The sequence below is a fragment of the Scylla paramamosain genome, chromosome 1 (assembly GCF_035594125.1).
Source record: "Scylla paramamosain isolate STU-SP2022 chromosome 1, ASM3559412v1, whole genome shotgun sequence".
Taxonomy (NCBI): Eukaryota; Metazoa; Arthropoda; class Malacostraca; order Decapoda; family Portunidae; genus Scylla; species Scylla paramamosain.
In genome coordinates, this window is record NC_087151.1 from 31,267,693 (window position 1) to 31,282,500 (window position 14,808).

Here is a 14,808-nt window from a genome sequence, read left to right on the forward strand (position 1 = left end):
CGCCACATACCAGCGAAGGAGCTACGTAAGACTTTTAAGACCTTCACCACATACTTTTACACACACGGTGGTATAGATAACACACGAGAGGACACTTAGGCAAGAGGGCGTCTATGGAGGAAAGTGATTCTGTCTGCGCGGCCCTGTTGTTATTGGTTCTCCGTACCACCATTGTATCTGATCTGTTCAGTCTAGCCCCGCCCAGTTCCCGCTTTGACCTGTCAGAATAGTAAACCTTCCCTTGGTAGCCTTAATTCATAAATATTCCTTGTTTTTCTTATTTTCCGGTACTGTTGTTTTCCTTGCTATCATTCTCGTTTCCTTTGGCTTGCCCATCCACCATGATAATGATAATTAATCTATCTATGAGTAGACACTGAGCGGGAAGGAGTGGAGGTGGGGTGGGTCATGGACCTGCCAGCTGGGGGGAATTGGGAGTGGGGCAGGTACATGAGCCCCCGTGTGCCGGCGTTTGCGTCAGCGTGGTGATGGGGGAGAGGGGTATGGGAGACGGAAGAAGCTGTGGCGGTGGGGCATCTGATGAAAATTTTCGTCTTTATTAACGCAGAGGTCTTGTTGTGAGGGCAGCCGCCAAACACCGAGGCTGTGGCAGTGTGATGCAAGATGATGCAAGATCACACCGTCATGGATTCCTCCTCGTAGGGGGGACGCAGAAAAGCAAGTTGTGGCGGCAACTACATGGCAACCGTGCTCATACTCGCCGGTATTTTGTGCTGCGCCGCCCGGCCGTTCATTCAGTTCTGCGATACCACTCGCAGTGGAAACAACGCGCTATCTTCCAGTCGTGTTATTCGTGTGGCCCTCACTGGACTTACTCTCACAAGTGTTTGAGACTCTCCTCCCGAAACTTAATAGTCGCGACTCTGTGGGAGCAGTGTCGCCACCACACCCTGCTGCCCCGGTACCTTAAACCACCTATCTTGGGCAGCGACACTGCTGCGGTAGTGGTACTCCCACCAATGCGCGGCTGTTGCGGCCTCACCAAAAAGTGGATCATGAATCTCAAAGCAAACGGCGCCTCCAAGACCCAGTACCGCCTGCATGTCGTCACGGGCGACAGGCGAGGTGCGGGCACGGACGCCAATGTGTACATAATCCTGCACGACAAGCAGGGCCGCGCCACGCCTCCCTTGTCCCTCAATAAAGTGTTCCGAAATGACAACGAGCGCGGTTCCACAACAAGCATGGATGTCAAGGATGACTGCGGCATCGCGGGGCCCGTAGAAAAGGTGGAGGTGTGGCGGGACAACTTCGCTGACCTCACCATCTTTGGCACCATCACCGAGTTCCTCACCGGGCGCCGCACCAAGCGAGGTTCCTCCGCGTGGTTTCTGGATCGCATCGAGGTGGAGGAGATAGACATGCCGGAAGAAGAGGAGCAACCAGCAGAAAATGACAACAACCACGTCACGGTGCATCGGGGGAGCAGCGGCGGCAGGCTGTGGGTATTCCCCCTGCAGCGGTGGGTGGAGGCACACAGGCACTATGAGATCCGCCTCCACGACATCTTCCTCCCGCAGCACGACCCCTATCCCGAGGACCGAAAGAAGGACCTCCACGCCAAGCGGCAGGAGTACAGATATGAGCAGAAGGTGGAGCACGGCCCAGCCCAGGTAACATTCACCTGTCCCTAAATTCAGGCCTGAGGCGGAGGCAAGTTGTTAAGCCTACAGTGGGGGAAGGGACGGGAATGGTGGAGGGAAAGTAAGGGAAAGTAAGCGTTCACCGCGGCGTCTCTGGCGAGGTAGGAAAGCGGTGTAGGGGAGGGAAGCGTACAGTACATTCCCAGTGCGTCTCCGCGAGAATTCCACTATGCATATACGGCTCGCGTGTGTACCACGTTGACTTCTGCTGTGGCGTCATCGTCTGCAGCTACTATCAGTATATTGTTATCAGCGACTTTTACTTAGCCTTTTCCACACACACACACACACACACACACACACACACACACACACACACACACACATGCTGAAGATAAAACAGGGTACATGCAAAATAGAGTGACGAGATCAAATGAGTCTCTCTCTCTCTCTCTCTCTCTCTCTCTCTCTCTTCTCTCTCTCTCTCTCTCTCTCTCTCTCTCTCTCTCTCTCTCTCTCCAGAAGCATAGAGATCGCATTCCCTGAAGCAATAACCGACACAGAAAAAACGATGTCACCCTGATGTGCCGCAGCCCAACATGCATCCATGCACACAAACTAACATAACATGCGGCGCCATTAATCAAACATGGAATGAATACCAAACATGTTGCCAGTGACTCCCACTCCCGCATGACCTTGGCGGCGAAACACGTGGTGAGCGATGTTTCTGTACAACCAACCCATCCTTCCTCCGTTACTGCCAGGCGTGAGTCAGGGAGACGGCTGGGCTGGCGAGGTGCCTGACGGGGTTCTCAGTCCGTGGCTGCATGTGTATTCTATAACACATGGTTCTCTCATCACGACGACTTTCAAAGGCCAAAGAGGTCATTAGTTTGGTTTTCGAGGACGTCTTTTCCAATCGATAATGTAGAATCCTTGTTAATTTATCCCTGGAACCATGAAGAATATCCTTGAAAACCATTACAGCTTCCACCAAAGCCTGTGCTAATAGAGGTTTGGCGCCAAAGCATTGCATAATACGGTCGTGTGTGTCATCTCACTAAATATCTGGCCGTCAAAAGCGGTAAACATCTTTGACTGTGATCCATTACCGTGTTTATTTCTGTGTTGGGGATGAGTGAGTCACGTTCATTGCCTCTCCCAGTGCACCAGGTGACTCCCAGCAGAGTCCAGGGTTATCTAGTCAAGTAAAAACCTATTAGCCACCAAGTCAAGAAGACTGATACTGCCCAAGTGCACTTAGGCAGCAGACCGACAGTGTTTGATACAGCTGAAGTTGCAGAGCTCGTGACAGGGATATTGCTAAAGGCCGTTGAGGAAGTACTGGCGGACGATGGGGCCTTCGTGGGGTGTTGCTGAGTGGAGGACAGGCGGAGAGATCATGAGAACACACATGGTTCATAGTAATGCCACAAAATGTCCGCAGTGTAATGACTAAATCAGGTTATACTGCTTGCTTTCCTCATCAGTTTATACTACGAGAGCGTTGTAGTTTAAGGCCTATCTCACTGTTTAGGCCTAACGGGTCACCAATATGTGGCGTCAGGGGTTGGGGTTTCCTGTCACGCGGCGTGCACCACAGGATACAATAATCCGTCCATGACACAGCACGTGAATGGCGGGGGACATTACGCCGCGATGTCCTGCTCACTCATCGCTATTTATCACACACCATCACGTGGCTTGGAGATACATAGCCGTCGTCAACCACTGAAATAGCCACCACTTCATGTGATTTGCTAATGTTAATAATTAAGATAAAAAAAAAAAACTCAATACACTTTCACTACAAGTATTTCCGTATAGAAGTGGCTGTTTTATGAATCAAATATGACATCAAGCATCGGTAACGAGAAGCAGGACTTGTTGTTAATATTTCACACACACACACACACACACACACACACACACACACACACACACACACACACACACACACACACACACACACACACACACACACTATCTCGTTACAAGCATTTCCGTATAATCATGACTGTTTATGAATGATTAGGTGTGACATGAAGCAGCAACACTAACTGCGTAATAATCAAAAGAAAAAAATACATGAAAAAAAGTGAACACATATACACAAGAACACAAAATAGGAAAATATCATTCATGGCTCTTAACTGAAGTTGTTCTTGAAATTGGGTAAAATGCCCTGTCATGACTTCACATTAAACCTTGACTCATTCATTATGCAGTGACATGAGTACAGCATTAATCACACACACACACACACACACACACACACACACACACACACACACACACACACACACACACACGAACCCTCCTAAATGTTTGGTTTCCAAGGGGCAGGTGGCTAAAGAGACTGCGTGGGGTGTTTGTGTGTTTAGCAAGGGAAGGGAAGGTGGCCTTCGTAACACACACACACACACACACACACACACACACACATGGGTGGAGACGGAAAAGAGAGAGAGAGAGAGAGAGAGAGAGAGAGAGAGAGAGAGAGAGAGAGAGAGAGAGAGAGAGAGAGAGAGAGAGAGAGAGAGAGAGAGAGAGAGAGAGAGAGAGAGACGGGAAAATACAACGTAAATCACAAGAGGAACCATTTAAGCTAGCAAGACACGGCTGAGAGAACCACGTGACCTTGGCGACAGAGAGGAAGGGATGGTGGTGAAGGATGATGTTGGGGTGCATGTTATATATTGCACGTTACCCTCGGAACTTTTGCCCTCAACTTCATGCGTCTCCTCAGCGCTTCGAGACAACGCTCACACGAGTATAAACAATTTTGTGTTGGCTGGGAAAGTGAATGGTGAAAGAAAATGAGGCTTATATGTATTATTGTAATGACCAGTGGGGGTAAAGAAATTATGATTATATGGTGTGTGTTCGAATTTTTTTTTCTTTTTTCTAATCATGTTCAACCTTAATTTCTAGGGCTGATTTTCATTTAAACACTGATTTACTTGACAGCAGCCAGAGAGAGAGAGAGAGAGAGAGAGAGAGAGAGAGAGAGAGAGAGAGAGAGAGAGAGTGAGTGAGTCTGATAACAACTCAGCAAGACATTTCAGTAACTATCAACAATCAACATGTATAACCTGATCTGCTTACGTCGTCATAGTAATAATGAACTACATTGACACTTCCTTTCCTTCTTCCAGATCGAGAACCTGCCAAGTGATGAGAAATTCTCCGAGGAATATTACGTAAGTACAATTCCTTGATCCTCCCCCGCCCACACACATACGTGCCTTCATCCTGCCTTTCTAGTGTGAAGCATATCCTTATCGGATATATTGTCCCCCAGACGATGCAGACTATTGCTGATAAGCTGAGAATTTCCGAGTCATGATGGGTCTGGTAAAAGGTTTAATGAGGGAACGCCTCAGCAACAATGCCTTTTCTTTCATGCTTGTGAAGATGGCACAAGGGCGCCTGCAGAGAGAGAGAGAGAGAGAGAGAGAGAGAGAGAGAGAGAGAGAGAGAGAGAGAGAGAGAGAAGGAAAATGTTGCTAAGATCTTGTGATGAGAACAAATTTATAGAAATTCATTCCACTAGAGACTCAATTCTATCAGAGCATATTAAATTCACATTATTATTATTATTATTATTACTGTTATTATTATTATTATCATTATTATTATTATTATTATTATTATTATTATTATTATTATTATTATTATCATCATCATTATACCACCACCACCACTACTACTTTTATGCTATCGTGATCCAATGCCGTCCTTGAAAAGATCCCATGAAATATTGTGGGCTTTATTGATGCCTTTTAACTGCCTAACCTGAGTGCCTCTCTCTGCCTTACAGTGGACCTTCGCTAGCGAGAAGGTCAGTCTTCTGGCCCAGACCAAGTTCATCGAGTGGACCACTACCAAGTGGAACACACTGGAAAACCTGAAGAGCGTGTTCAAGAAGAGCCTTGGCGAGCCAGAGGTAAATTACACACACACACACACACACACACACACACTTATTTTTTTTTTTCTTTCTTTACGAAATCACCATAATCAAGCTACATAATGGACAATATACTATCCTACAGAGTTTGGTGTTTGAATCGATTTTAACTCTTTTCAACCACGAATCTCTCTCTCTCTCTCTCTCTCTCTCTCTCTCTCTCTCTCTCTCTCTCTCTCTCTCTCTCTCTGAATGTTTATGACAACATGATGTCGGTTATCTGACCAGCCACACATTATTATTTTATTAAATTATAAGCAACACAATAGGCACGAACAGCTTTGAACCACATCATGATTCACTCCTTGCTGTCAGTGGTGCCTACAAAACCACTTAAAAAACCCTCCCTCAGTAGTTTTTTTTTTCTCGTATTAGGGAGACTAGCCAAATGGAAAAAAAAAAAAAAAAAACAAGCCCGCTCATGATGCTCTTCCCCCCCCAAAAAAAAACATGGATTAGAAGAGAGAGAGAAAAGCCAGTTTATTCTCTGTCCTGAACAATCTCTTCATAGTCACTTTCGTAATTAGCATCCGACAATATTCCAACGACCGAAACAGCGAGGGACATTCTCATATGAAATCTAACACCACCCTAACCTCCCGTAACCGAGTCCCGCCTCTCCTACCTTGCAAACCGATGGCGGCCGAGTAAACAACACAAATAAACATCTAAAACAGCTGCTCTGTGGCATGTTCAGACAAAAAGTTTATCAAAATCTAGTACGCCATGCAAAAATCACATCCCTAGTACTGCAGATAGGGTATCCTAGTAGCTATATATAAGGAAAGTTATGGTTGTCCCCGTTTAAGTCCTCTGTTGTTACATACCTGTAGAATCACCTTTTTTTTTCCACAATGTGTTGGTTTGGGGAGTGACAGGAAGTGTTGTGATGAGCTTATGCACTTAGCTATGCCTAGGGTCACTCACAGGTCAGTACACACAACGCACACCAGTAATATATATATACACACACACATACACCAAGCTGACAGATATTGGCCAGCTGACTGGTGATGAACTTGAGCTTCAGATTTAAGTACGTAAGTCATCCACTGAAAACTGCGCTGAAGCTTTTGGAACGGCGCTCAAACATTGATTCATTGTTTGATGGGAAATTTGTATTTTATTTCTATTTACCTTAACGTCCGATCGTGAGCTAAAAATATGATATAGCCTAGTCCTTCCATTACATTTTCGTTTATATATTTTAAGTTTTTTTTCTTTCCTTTTTTTTTTTTTCAATACGAGTAAACTAGGGAATGATTCACTCACAGTTGCATTTCTCACATGTTATTTCTTGCAATCAAAGGATCTAAAAACATCAACAATGAAAGATAGACTGATTACTGATGGCGAAGATTTCACAGCTCATAGAGTGTCTTAATGTGAGCCTTTCTAAGTCTGACATCTTAGGAATAAAAGCATAACGCCACAAGAGTTTGGCTTCACCTTATCCTTTCTTTTCCAGTGCATTGATGTGTGGAAGGAGGACTGGTGGTTCGGGCTGCAGCGCCTTCAAGGGGTCAACCCACAAGTCATCGCATTGTGCACGGCCATTCCAGAGAAGTAAGAAGGAAATTTAGTTCTATGTCGCCTTTTTGTTTTCCTCTCAGCTATCCTCTTAAATATTCGTTCCTGTTTGTTTGTTCATTCTTTATCCTTTCCATCAGTTTATCCAGCCACTCATTCCATCCATGTCCACCCCATTCACGTGTCCAGCCACTCATTGCACTCACGTCCTCGCTTCTCCATACATTTTAATGCATCCCACGTACTTCTTCATTTTAGCCTTGTGACTCGATCCTCTCTCCCTTTAACCGCGTGTTCATGCTGTTTCCCTTTTATTTGCAACCTTTCATAGTTCTGGTATATTATTTGCCATTATAGTTCTATGTCAATATGTGAATTAGTGAATTTCATGGAGAATACTGCAGGCTTTATTAATTTTGTGTGTGAATCCTGAGACGTTTTAATATCAAGCATTATTTGTTCTACTCATCAAGTAATTGATTGTCAAGTTCTGTGGCAGCTGACTATGGTAGATATCGTGCTGCTCAGTAGTGTAGTCATCATCTTGCATCAGAAGGCACTTGTGTCTGCTGTGCTGTGACTATATATATATATATATATATATATATATATATATATATATATATATATATATATATATATATATATATATATATATATATATATATATATAATGAGGGATGTCTTTTTCCATGTTAATAACTCACCAAAGCAACAGTCATTCTCAATAGCCTAATACATTCCTCCAGGATTCATCTCTGTAAATGAGAATCTCTGTGAAAAATAGTTTTTAATAATCTACATGCAATTGAGCACACACTAAATGAAAGAAAATGTCACAATGATCAAAGGCCACACATCCAAAACTAATCTGTCAATTCAGTAGGAAGGGAAGAAAAGTTCAGCAACAATAAAAGGCCTACAACACACACACACACACACAAACACACACACACACACACACACACACACCAAACTGACCCTCTCCTCCTCTCCAGCTTTGATGTGACAGAGGAGACAGTGAAGGGCCTGCTGGATGACCTAACTCTGGAGGAGGCACTCAAGAAGAAGAAGCTTTTCATTTGTGACCTGGAAATCACTGACAACCTGGACTGTAAGGATAACCGAGAGGTGAGCTTGAGTTGTATTTATGAAGATTTCTAGTCAAGCATGTGATGTCTCTCTGTATCTATCTTTATCCAAGTCTTTAAGTACAAGATGATCCATGCATACACACACCACCTCCTTATGCAGTCTATTTTAAGAGTCAATACCTCTACTTGGGATGAAGTTTTGTTACATTGTGTACACATCTAGTAATGTTTTTCAATTCATAATCACGATCCGCCTTGTTCTTCCATCATCCCACTTAAGAATGAACTCCCTGCTGTCAATTTTTATTCCTCTTACAACTTTAGGATCTTAATTAAATTTTATCATTCCCTTCTCTCAAGAGAGAGAGAGAGAGAGAGAGAGAGAGAGAGAGAGAGAGAGAGAGAGAGATTTTGTGTCTTCTGAATTTAGATAACACTGATTCACAAGAGTTCAATTCCTTATGAGATATAATATGCCACAAAAAAAATCATTGAAGATACAGCTGGCTTCCTTCCTAACAGCATTCTCTCCTTGCTTGCACAGAGATCATCACAGCATCAATAGTTTACATCATTACCAGATTTCTGACTCAAGACTAATAATAGCATAGGATGAGTAAACAGTGTATGGTGTTTCCTTACAGTTGGCCTCCCCTCTGGCACTATTCTATCTCAACAAGGAGAACAAATTGATGCCAGTCGCCATTCAGCTGAAGCAAAAGAAAGGGCCTGACAACCCGGTGAGTGTTCTCTCTGCCTCATGCAAGCTTATGACTCCCCATACTAATGAATAGTATAGTAATATATATATAGTAATAGTGTGGAAAGGTTTACATGTATTTTGTAGTTGAACAGAAGGGGAATCTAATTTTGAATGACTGAATATGTGTCTGGTTACCATTTCCTGATATCTGTGCTGCTTAGACCTGTAATTCTCACTGTATATTGCTTGGAAATATTCATTCTTCAGATCATTTGCTGTTATAATGCTCCTATTAGACACACCATCAAAACATTGAGAAACTGATCTGAAGCTGGGATAAATCCACCATGAGAGCCCTTTGCTAGGGATCAAACTCCCTACTAGAATAATAAATTACACCACTTTAGATGTCAGGACCATAACAGTTGCTGGGTGGCCCCAAGATCACTTACTTGCATGAGGTCTTTGCACTTCCAGGCATTATGCTGTTAAGTCCTGCCTTATATATCCAGAGGAAAAATTAAAAAGTAAAGCAGGTGTTTACATTGTAAATTTTATTCTGCTCCTGCTGCAACAGACTTATGTGTATACTTGCAGGTGTACACCCCCAATGATTCTCCCAACACCTGGCTGGTGGCCAAGATGTTCTACAACAATGCAGAGGCTCAGCACCACCAGGCCCTCACTCACCTGGGCTACACACACCTGCTCATGGAGGGAGTGGTCATCTGCACACACCGCAACCTGTCCCCCTCCCACCCACTCTTCAAGCTGATGGCACCACACTTCCTCTTCCTGCTAGCCATCAACACGTAAGTTCTCCTCAGTTGGCACTTGCCAAAAACATTTATTGCTTTATAGATAAAATACACAGGAAACACAGTGGATGTATCTTTAACCCAGTCACAAAGTGTGTGGTCAGGTCACATTCTTCTTGATTATGAGGGGAAGATATAATTAGAAGTGAATAATCAACCAGCCATTGTTTCTTCATACCCAACAGTCTCCCATCCTCTTTACTGATCCTACAAATCATCCAAGCTTTATTCCTCTTCCTCCATAGTCTTTATTCACCATAAAGTAATGTCTATATAGATTCATGCTTGACTGTAAGGAAGGTAATGAGCATCAATGCTATTGTTGTTGCAGTCGAGGCCTGGAGAAGCTGGTGGCTCCTGGAGGATGGGTGGACATCTGCATGACTCAGGGTGTGCAGGGAATCTTTGAGCTCATGAAGAGAGGCTTTGATCGCTGGAGGTTTGACCGTGAGGGACAAGTAGAGAAAGAGCTTGAGTCCCGGGGTGTGCTAGACCCAGAGGTTCTGCCCTACTATCCCTACAGAGACGATGCCATTCCCCTCTTCAATGTCATCAAGAAATATGTCAGAACTGTTGTCACCCATCACTATGGTGAGTGTTTTGCCTGTGAACTGAGATAATCCAAGGCTCTTTGATACTATTGATTTGACAGAAGACATTAATTTTCCAACTTGCACCTCATTGAATCATCTTAACCTGTTTGTAACACCTGATTAATTATTTGTTTTCTGCAATGCAACAACAGACACACCAGAGAAGCTGGCTGGGGACTGGGAGCTCAGATGGTGGAGGGAGGAGCTGGTCAAGCCCCGGGACAACAATGGTGTTGGACTGAGGAACATTCCCGGCAATGAGGAGAAAGGTAAGCATTGCACACACTTAAAGAGTGAGATGGTGGATTTGCCCTCATTGTAGTAATCCTTTCTCAGCATCATTACTCTGGTTCTTTAGCCTGTAGAGCAATGAGTAGTGAAGTTTCTCACTATACTTATAGACCACATCCTATTTAGGTCTTAAAAGTTCACTTCACCGCAGCTTGAGTGATACAAGACTATGATTTTGATATTTTTTTCCCTCTGGTACATCATAAGCACATTTCACTTGCTGGGTTACCACTACTTTTTTCTTTTTTCTTGTGCAGGCTTCACCAGTGTGGATGAAGTGGTTGATGTCGTGACAGTGATCATTGCCACTTGCTCCCTGGGTCATGCTGCGGCAAACTTCCAGCAGTATGAACAGTATGGATTTGTGCCCAACTACCCCGGCATCCTCATGGGCCCTGTGCCTTGTGAAAAGGTAAAGACTTCCTCATGGTGTCTGTAGTTTCATGCAGTTTCCCATGATATAGTCTAATGGAGTCAATAAGTCATTACTTCATTCTCAACATTCTCTTTCTGGAAACAAAGTTGTAGAAGTGACAACATCATTTTGGTATTATCCTTCATTAATAAAAAACTATCCTCATCCCACACACTGATTAAAGGGAGTTAAAATATGTAATTTAATAATTTATCTGCAGAAAATCTACTCTGAGAAGGACATCATGGCTCTGCTGCCTGACAAGAGGATGACTCTAGACATCATGGTCATCACAAAGCTGCTGTCTAGCCGTGGCACCAACAGCCTCGGTAACTTTGAGATGCAGTACTTGTATGACCCTGTGGGTGTCAAGGCGGCTGAAGAGTGAGTATTTCCACCACACTAAACTTTGGAACTTGCTGTGTGCTTCTGTATTTCTTCTTTCCTATGATGAACTCAATCAAGAGGAAAGTTTTAAGATACTTTTGACCTTTCTCTTGGGACAGGCATCTCAGTAGGCCTTTTTTGCTCTTTCTGTTGCCCTTGGCCAGTGCCCCTCCTATATAAAGAAAAAAAAAACATGTTCTCTCCTGTTTATTGTAATGAAATAAAATGCTGAAGAACTTTGATCCTTCTGTGATCACACAAAACTTGAAGGGTGGTCCTCTCCCATAGTGTTTAGTGAGCCTTAAATCCAAACCTAACTCTCCTGATAATGTGTGCCTCTCATGCCTGGGTCAAGATCAGTTCTTCAGTCTGAAGGTTTGCTTTTACAGAGGTTGTCATAGACGTCTTCCCTCTAAAGTAATGTCTGAAGTTTGAAGATGATTTTAAAATGTACTTAGAGGTCAGAGGGTCAGCACATGAGAGACTTTGTCAGAGAAAATGAAGATACAAAGAATATATTAAAAGATATCACCAACTTAGACTGACAGGAATCACACTCAGGGAAATCAGTCATATAATGATGCATTAAGCTGCAGGTTGTCAGATTAACTAGGGCCACAAGAGATCACATATAGCTTAATTAATTAGTAATGCTTGGGCCTAGTGTTTCTCCGAGGCAGAACATCCAGTCATGCCTGTCTCCCTGTAAGTGTCTTTACCTTGCATGGCTGGCTTCATTTCCACTTATCTATGTTGAATAATCAGTTATTACATCTTGATATACCATAATTAATGCATTTTATTTATTTATTTTTATTTTTTATTATTTTTTTATTTTTATGCCCACAACATCCTCTACTTTTAGTGTCACCTGACTACAATGAGTTTCAAATCTGCCCAGATTATCCTCAGCACTCACTATGAATTTTACTTTCAGATTCAAGAAAGATTTGAAGAAATTGAGCCTGGACATGCAAAAATCCAACATTGACCGCCAGTGGAAGTTTGAATGGCTGGACCCAACTATTGTGCCCAACTCAATCAGCGTGTAATAGTTGAAAGAGGCATGGAGGCAGTTCTGGAGTGGTGCCTAGCCTTTCATGTAAAAGGAAGAGAAAACTTAAAGTGCTTCCTGTGCAGCAGATATGCTGCACTGCATCACTGTACCTAGAGTTGTGTGAAAAATGTATAGTAAAGTAGTATTTAATTTTCATACTGTATCTTTATGGTACACACACACACATACACACACACACTCACAAATGAAGACTCACAGACACACACTCATGATGCTCCATGTACAAACTATCTCACGCACTACCTCAAATATATTGTGCGTAAAACTTCCATCTTCAAACAGACTATTAGCTTTGATTTAAGCTCAACTTGCTGTAGACTCGTGCACTGATTTACAATTGATTTATGGCATGTGGTTTCTTTCTCATGTGCCAGTGCCAGTCACTTGAGGCATTGAGTGGAGATAATGTAGTGGGGTTCTTGACAAGTAATCACTGAGCTGCATAATAATCCACACAATTCTTTCCTGATAAGTGTGCTGTGCTGGTGTGATAGGTTATCTTTTGGTGATTATTCTGTGATTTTATCCCTTACTGCTGTATCCCTTACTGCTGTTGCTATTGCTGCTGCTACTGTAGTTTTAGTTGTACATATTGTGTATATACTATGGACTATTTTGATTATGTCATTGATTTTCTAGTATATGTATTTTAATTTTCTATAATCTGTGGATCAAAACCACAAACTGAGAAGAGCATCATCAATCAGAAATATAATACAAAGCTTGAATTAGAATTTTCATTTCACTTATTGACAAAAGGCAAATAACATATTTTAACTTAGAATATGCCATGGATATTGGTTAATTTGATGTTTCCAGTTTTCATAATTTAGTAGGTAAGAAACTCTACTTAGAAGGATTGTAAGAAACTTATGATTTTATATATTTAACACCTCAGTTTCAGAGGGTCTGTCTGTCTTTTCACTGGGCTGGCATCCCTCTAATGATGGATAGATGAGGCAGGCATCATCTAACCATTAAAAAAAAATCAATATGCAGAAGTCACACATAATTAGAGAAAATAATGATTTTCAGATGTGAGCTCCACACATGTACTGTTTTCTTACACTAGACACTACCAACACTCAGGAAGAACAGTTTTCCAGAACAAGGCAGAACACATTAAAAGTTTCATCTTAATGAAAACCAAAAGTGATAACTCAGAAAATACAAAAACAAAAATCATACAATTATTACTCATACGTTCACATAGAGCATACACTCACACATCTCACTTCACCTTATTTTATGTACATAATGCATGTTTTTCATGACATGAATGTGAAAACTAAATCTGAGTGGATCAGAGTGAGGTCAAGAAGCAGACAGAGTGGTGGATGTGCCACTGTACCACATCTGTAAAGGAAACAAAACATTGTAATCTCATTCCTTCATACTCCGAGGCTCAATCATTGCATGCTACGTATCTTGCACATTCACTTTGTATTATCATGTTTACTGTAGACTGTCACCAAATCAGTCTTCTATACAACTTATGCTGAATACCATATCATATGGTATTACCATTACTATAACAGAGCTTCTATTGCTGTGGTTGGATTTAGTACCTTGTATGTATGGATATTATATATATATATATATATATATATATATATATATATATATATATATATATATATATATATATATATATATATATATATATATATATATATATATATATATATATTAATTATGTTTCTGGTGCATCTTCATGATTAATGACTGTCAAACAAGACAGAGGATGTGTTTCTGTGGTGGATCTCGTGTTGACAAGGAACTGTTGTGTCCGAGTGTGGGATCATTGAATGCTCAACTTGTGATATCTCTTGGTATGTTCTTAAAAAAAAAAGCTCAATGAATCCTTATTGATTACTCTTGTAGTGATGTTGCTTTTACAGCTCTTGATTAATGATGTCTCACATATGACAGATGTAATATATTTTTGTATCTGCAAAGCCTACTATGTTAATAAAATTAAAATGCTTCAGAAGTTATTTTCTTACTATGACAATGATTCATGTTTTGCTGCATGATGAAACTTAGTACAAGTTAACTCACATCCTGTCTTTTCATGAATAATTATGCATGCAACTTTTCTTTATACCAAGGCAACATCTGCAGAGGGGTGGGAGGGGCACCCAAGACAAGGCTGTGTACAAGCCCTCACTCACCATTACACCTGAAAGTACTTCCTAAGAATAACAATCACATCTGAGGCTGTAGCCCTCTTGTAGTGACAGGACAAGCAAGGCCAACCAATATCCAGCTGAGCCTTGGTGCTCTAGGTATGACTGGTGATGTGCTGGACTCACTCTT

The 14,808-nt window shown here is 42.1% G+C and overlaps 1 protein-coding gene across 4 annotated transcripts in view; it reads left to right on the plus strand.

Moving 5' to 3' along the window:
* The window catches only part of LOC135103627 (allene oxide synthase-lipoxygenase protein-like), a 73,552-nt gene extending 59,129 nt beyond the window's left edge, over nucleotides 1–14,423 (plus strand). For 3 of the 4 annotated variants that reach the window (XM_064010168.1, XM_064010137.1, XM_064010158.1), the window contains 11 exons: nucleotides 4,766–4,810; nucleotides 5,431–5,556; nucleotides 7,049–7,146; nucleotides 8,109–8,241; nucleotides 8,849–8,944; nucleotides 9,505–9,719; nucleotides 10,057–10,316; nucleotides 10,471–10,587; nucleotides 10,867–11,021; nucleotides 11,245–11,408; nucleotides 12,349–14,423. In XM_064010168.1, the coding sequence (XP_063866238.1) occupies nucleotides 4,766–4,810; nucleotides 5,431–5,556; nucleotides 7,049–7,146; nucleotides 8,109–8,241; nucleotides 8,849–8,944; nucleotides 9,505–9,719; nucleotides 10,057–10,316; nucleotides 10,471–10,587; nucleotides 10,867–11,021; nucleotides 11,245–11,408; nucleotides 12,349–12,463 (1,524 nt within the window). In that variant the 3' untranslated portion in view covers nucleotides 12,464–14,423. Of the gene's footprint in view, nucleotides 1–422; nucleotides 1,635–4,765; nucleotides 4,811–5,430; nucleotides 5,557–7,048; nucleotides 7,147–8,108; nucleotides 8,242–8,848; nucleotides 8,945–9,504; nucleotides 9,720–10,056; nucleotides 10,317–10,470; nucleotides 10,588–10,866; nucleotides 11,022–11,244; nucleotides 11,409–12,348 lie in introns of those variants that run through there. The other variant, XM_064010147.1, reaches the window with a different exon arrangement.
* Nucleotides 14,424–14,808: the final 385 nt, after the last annotated feature.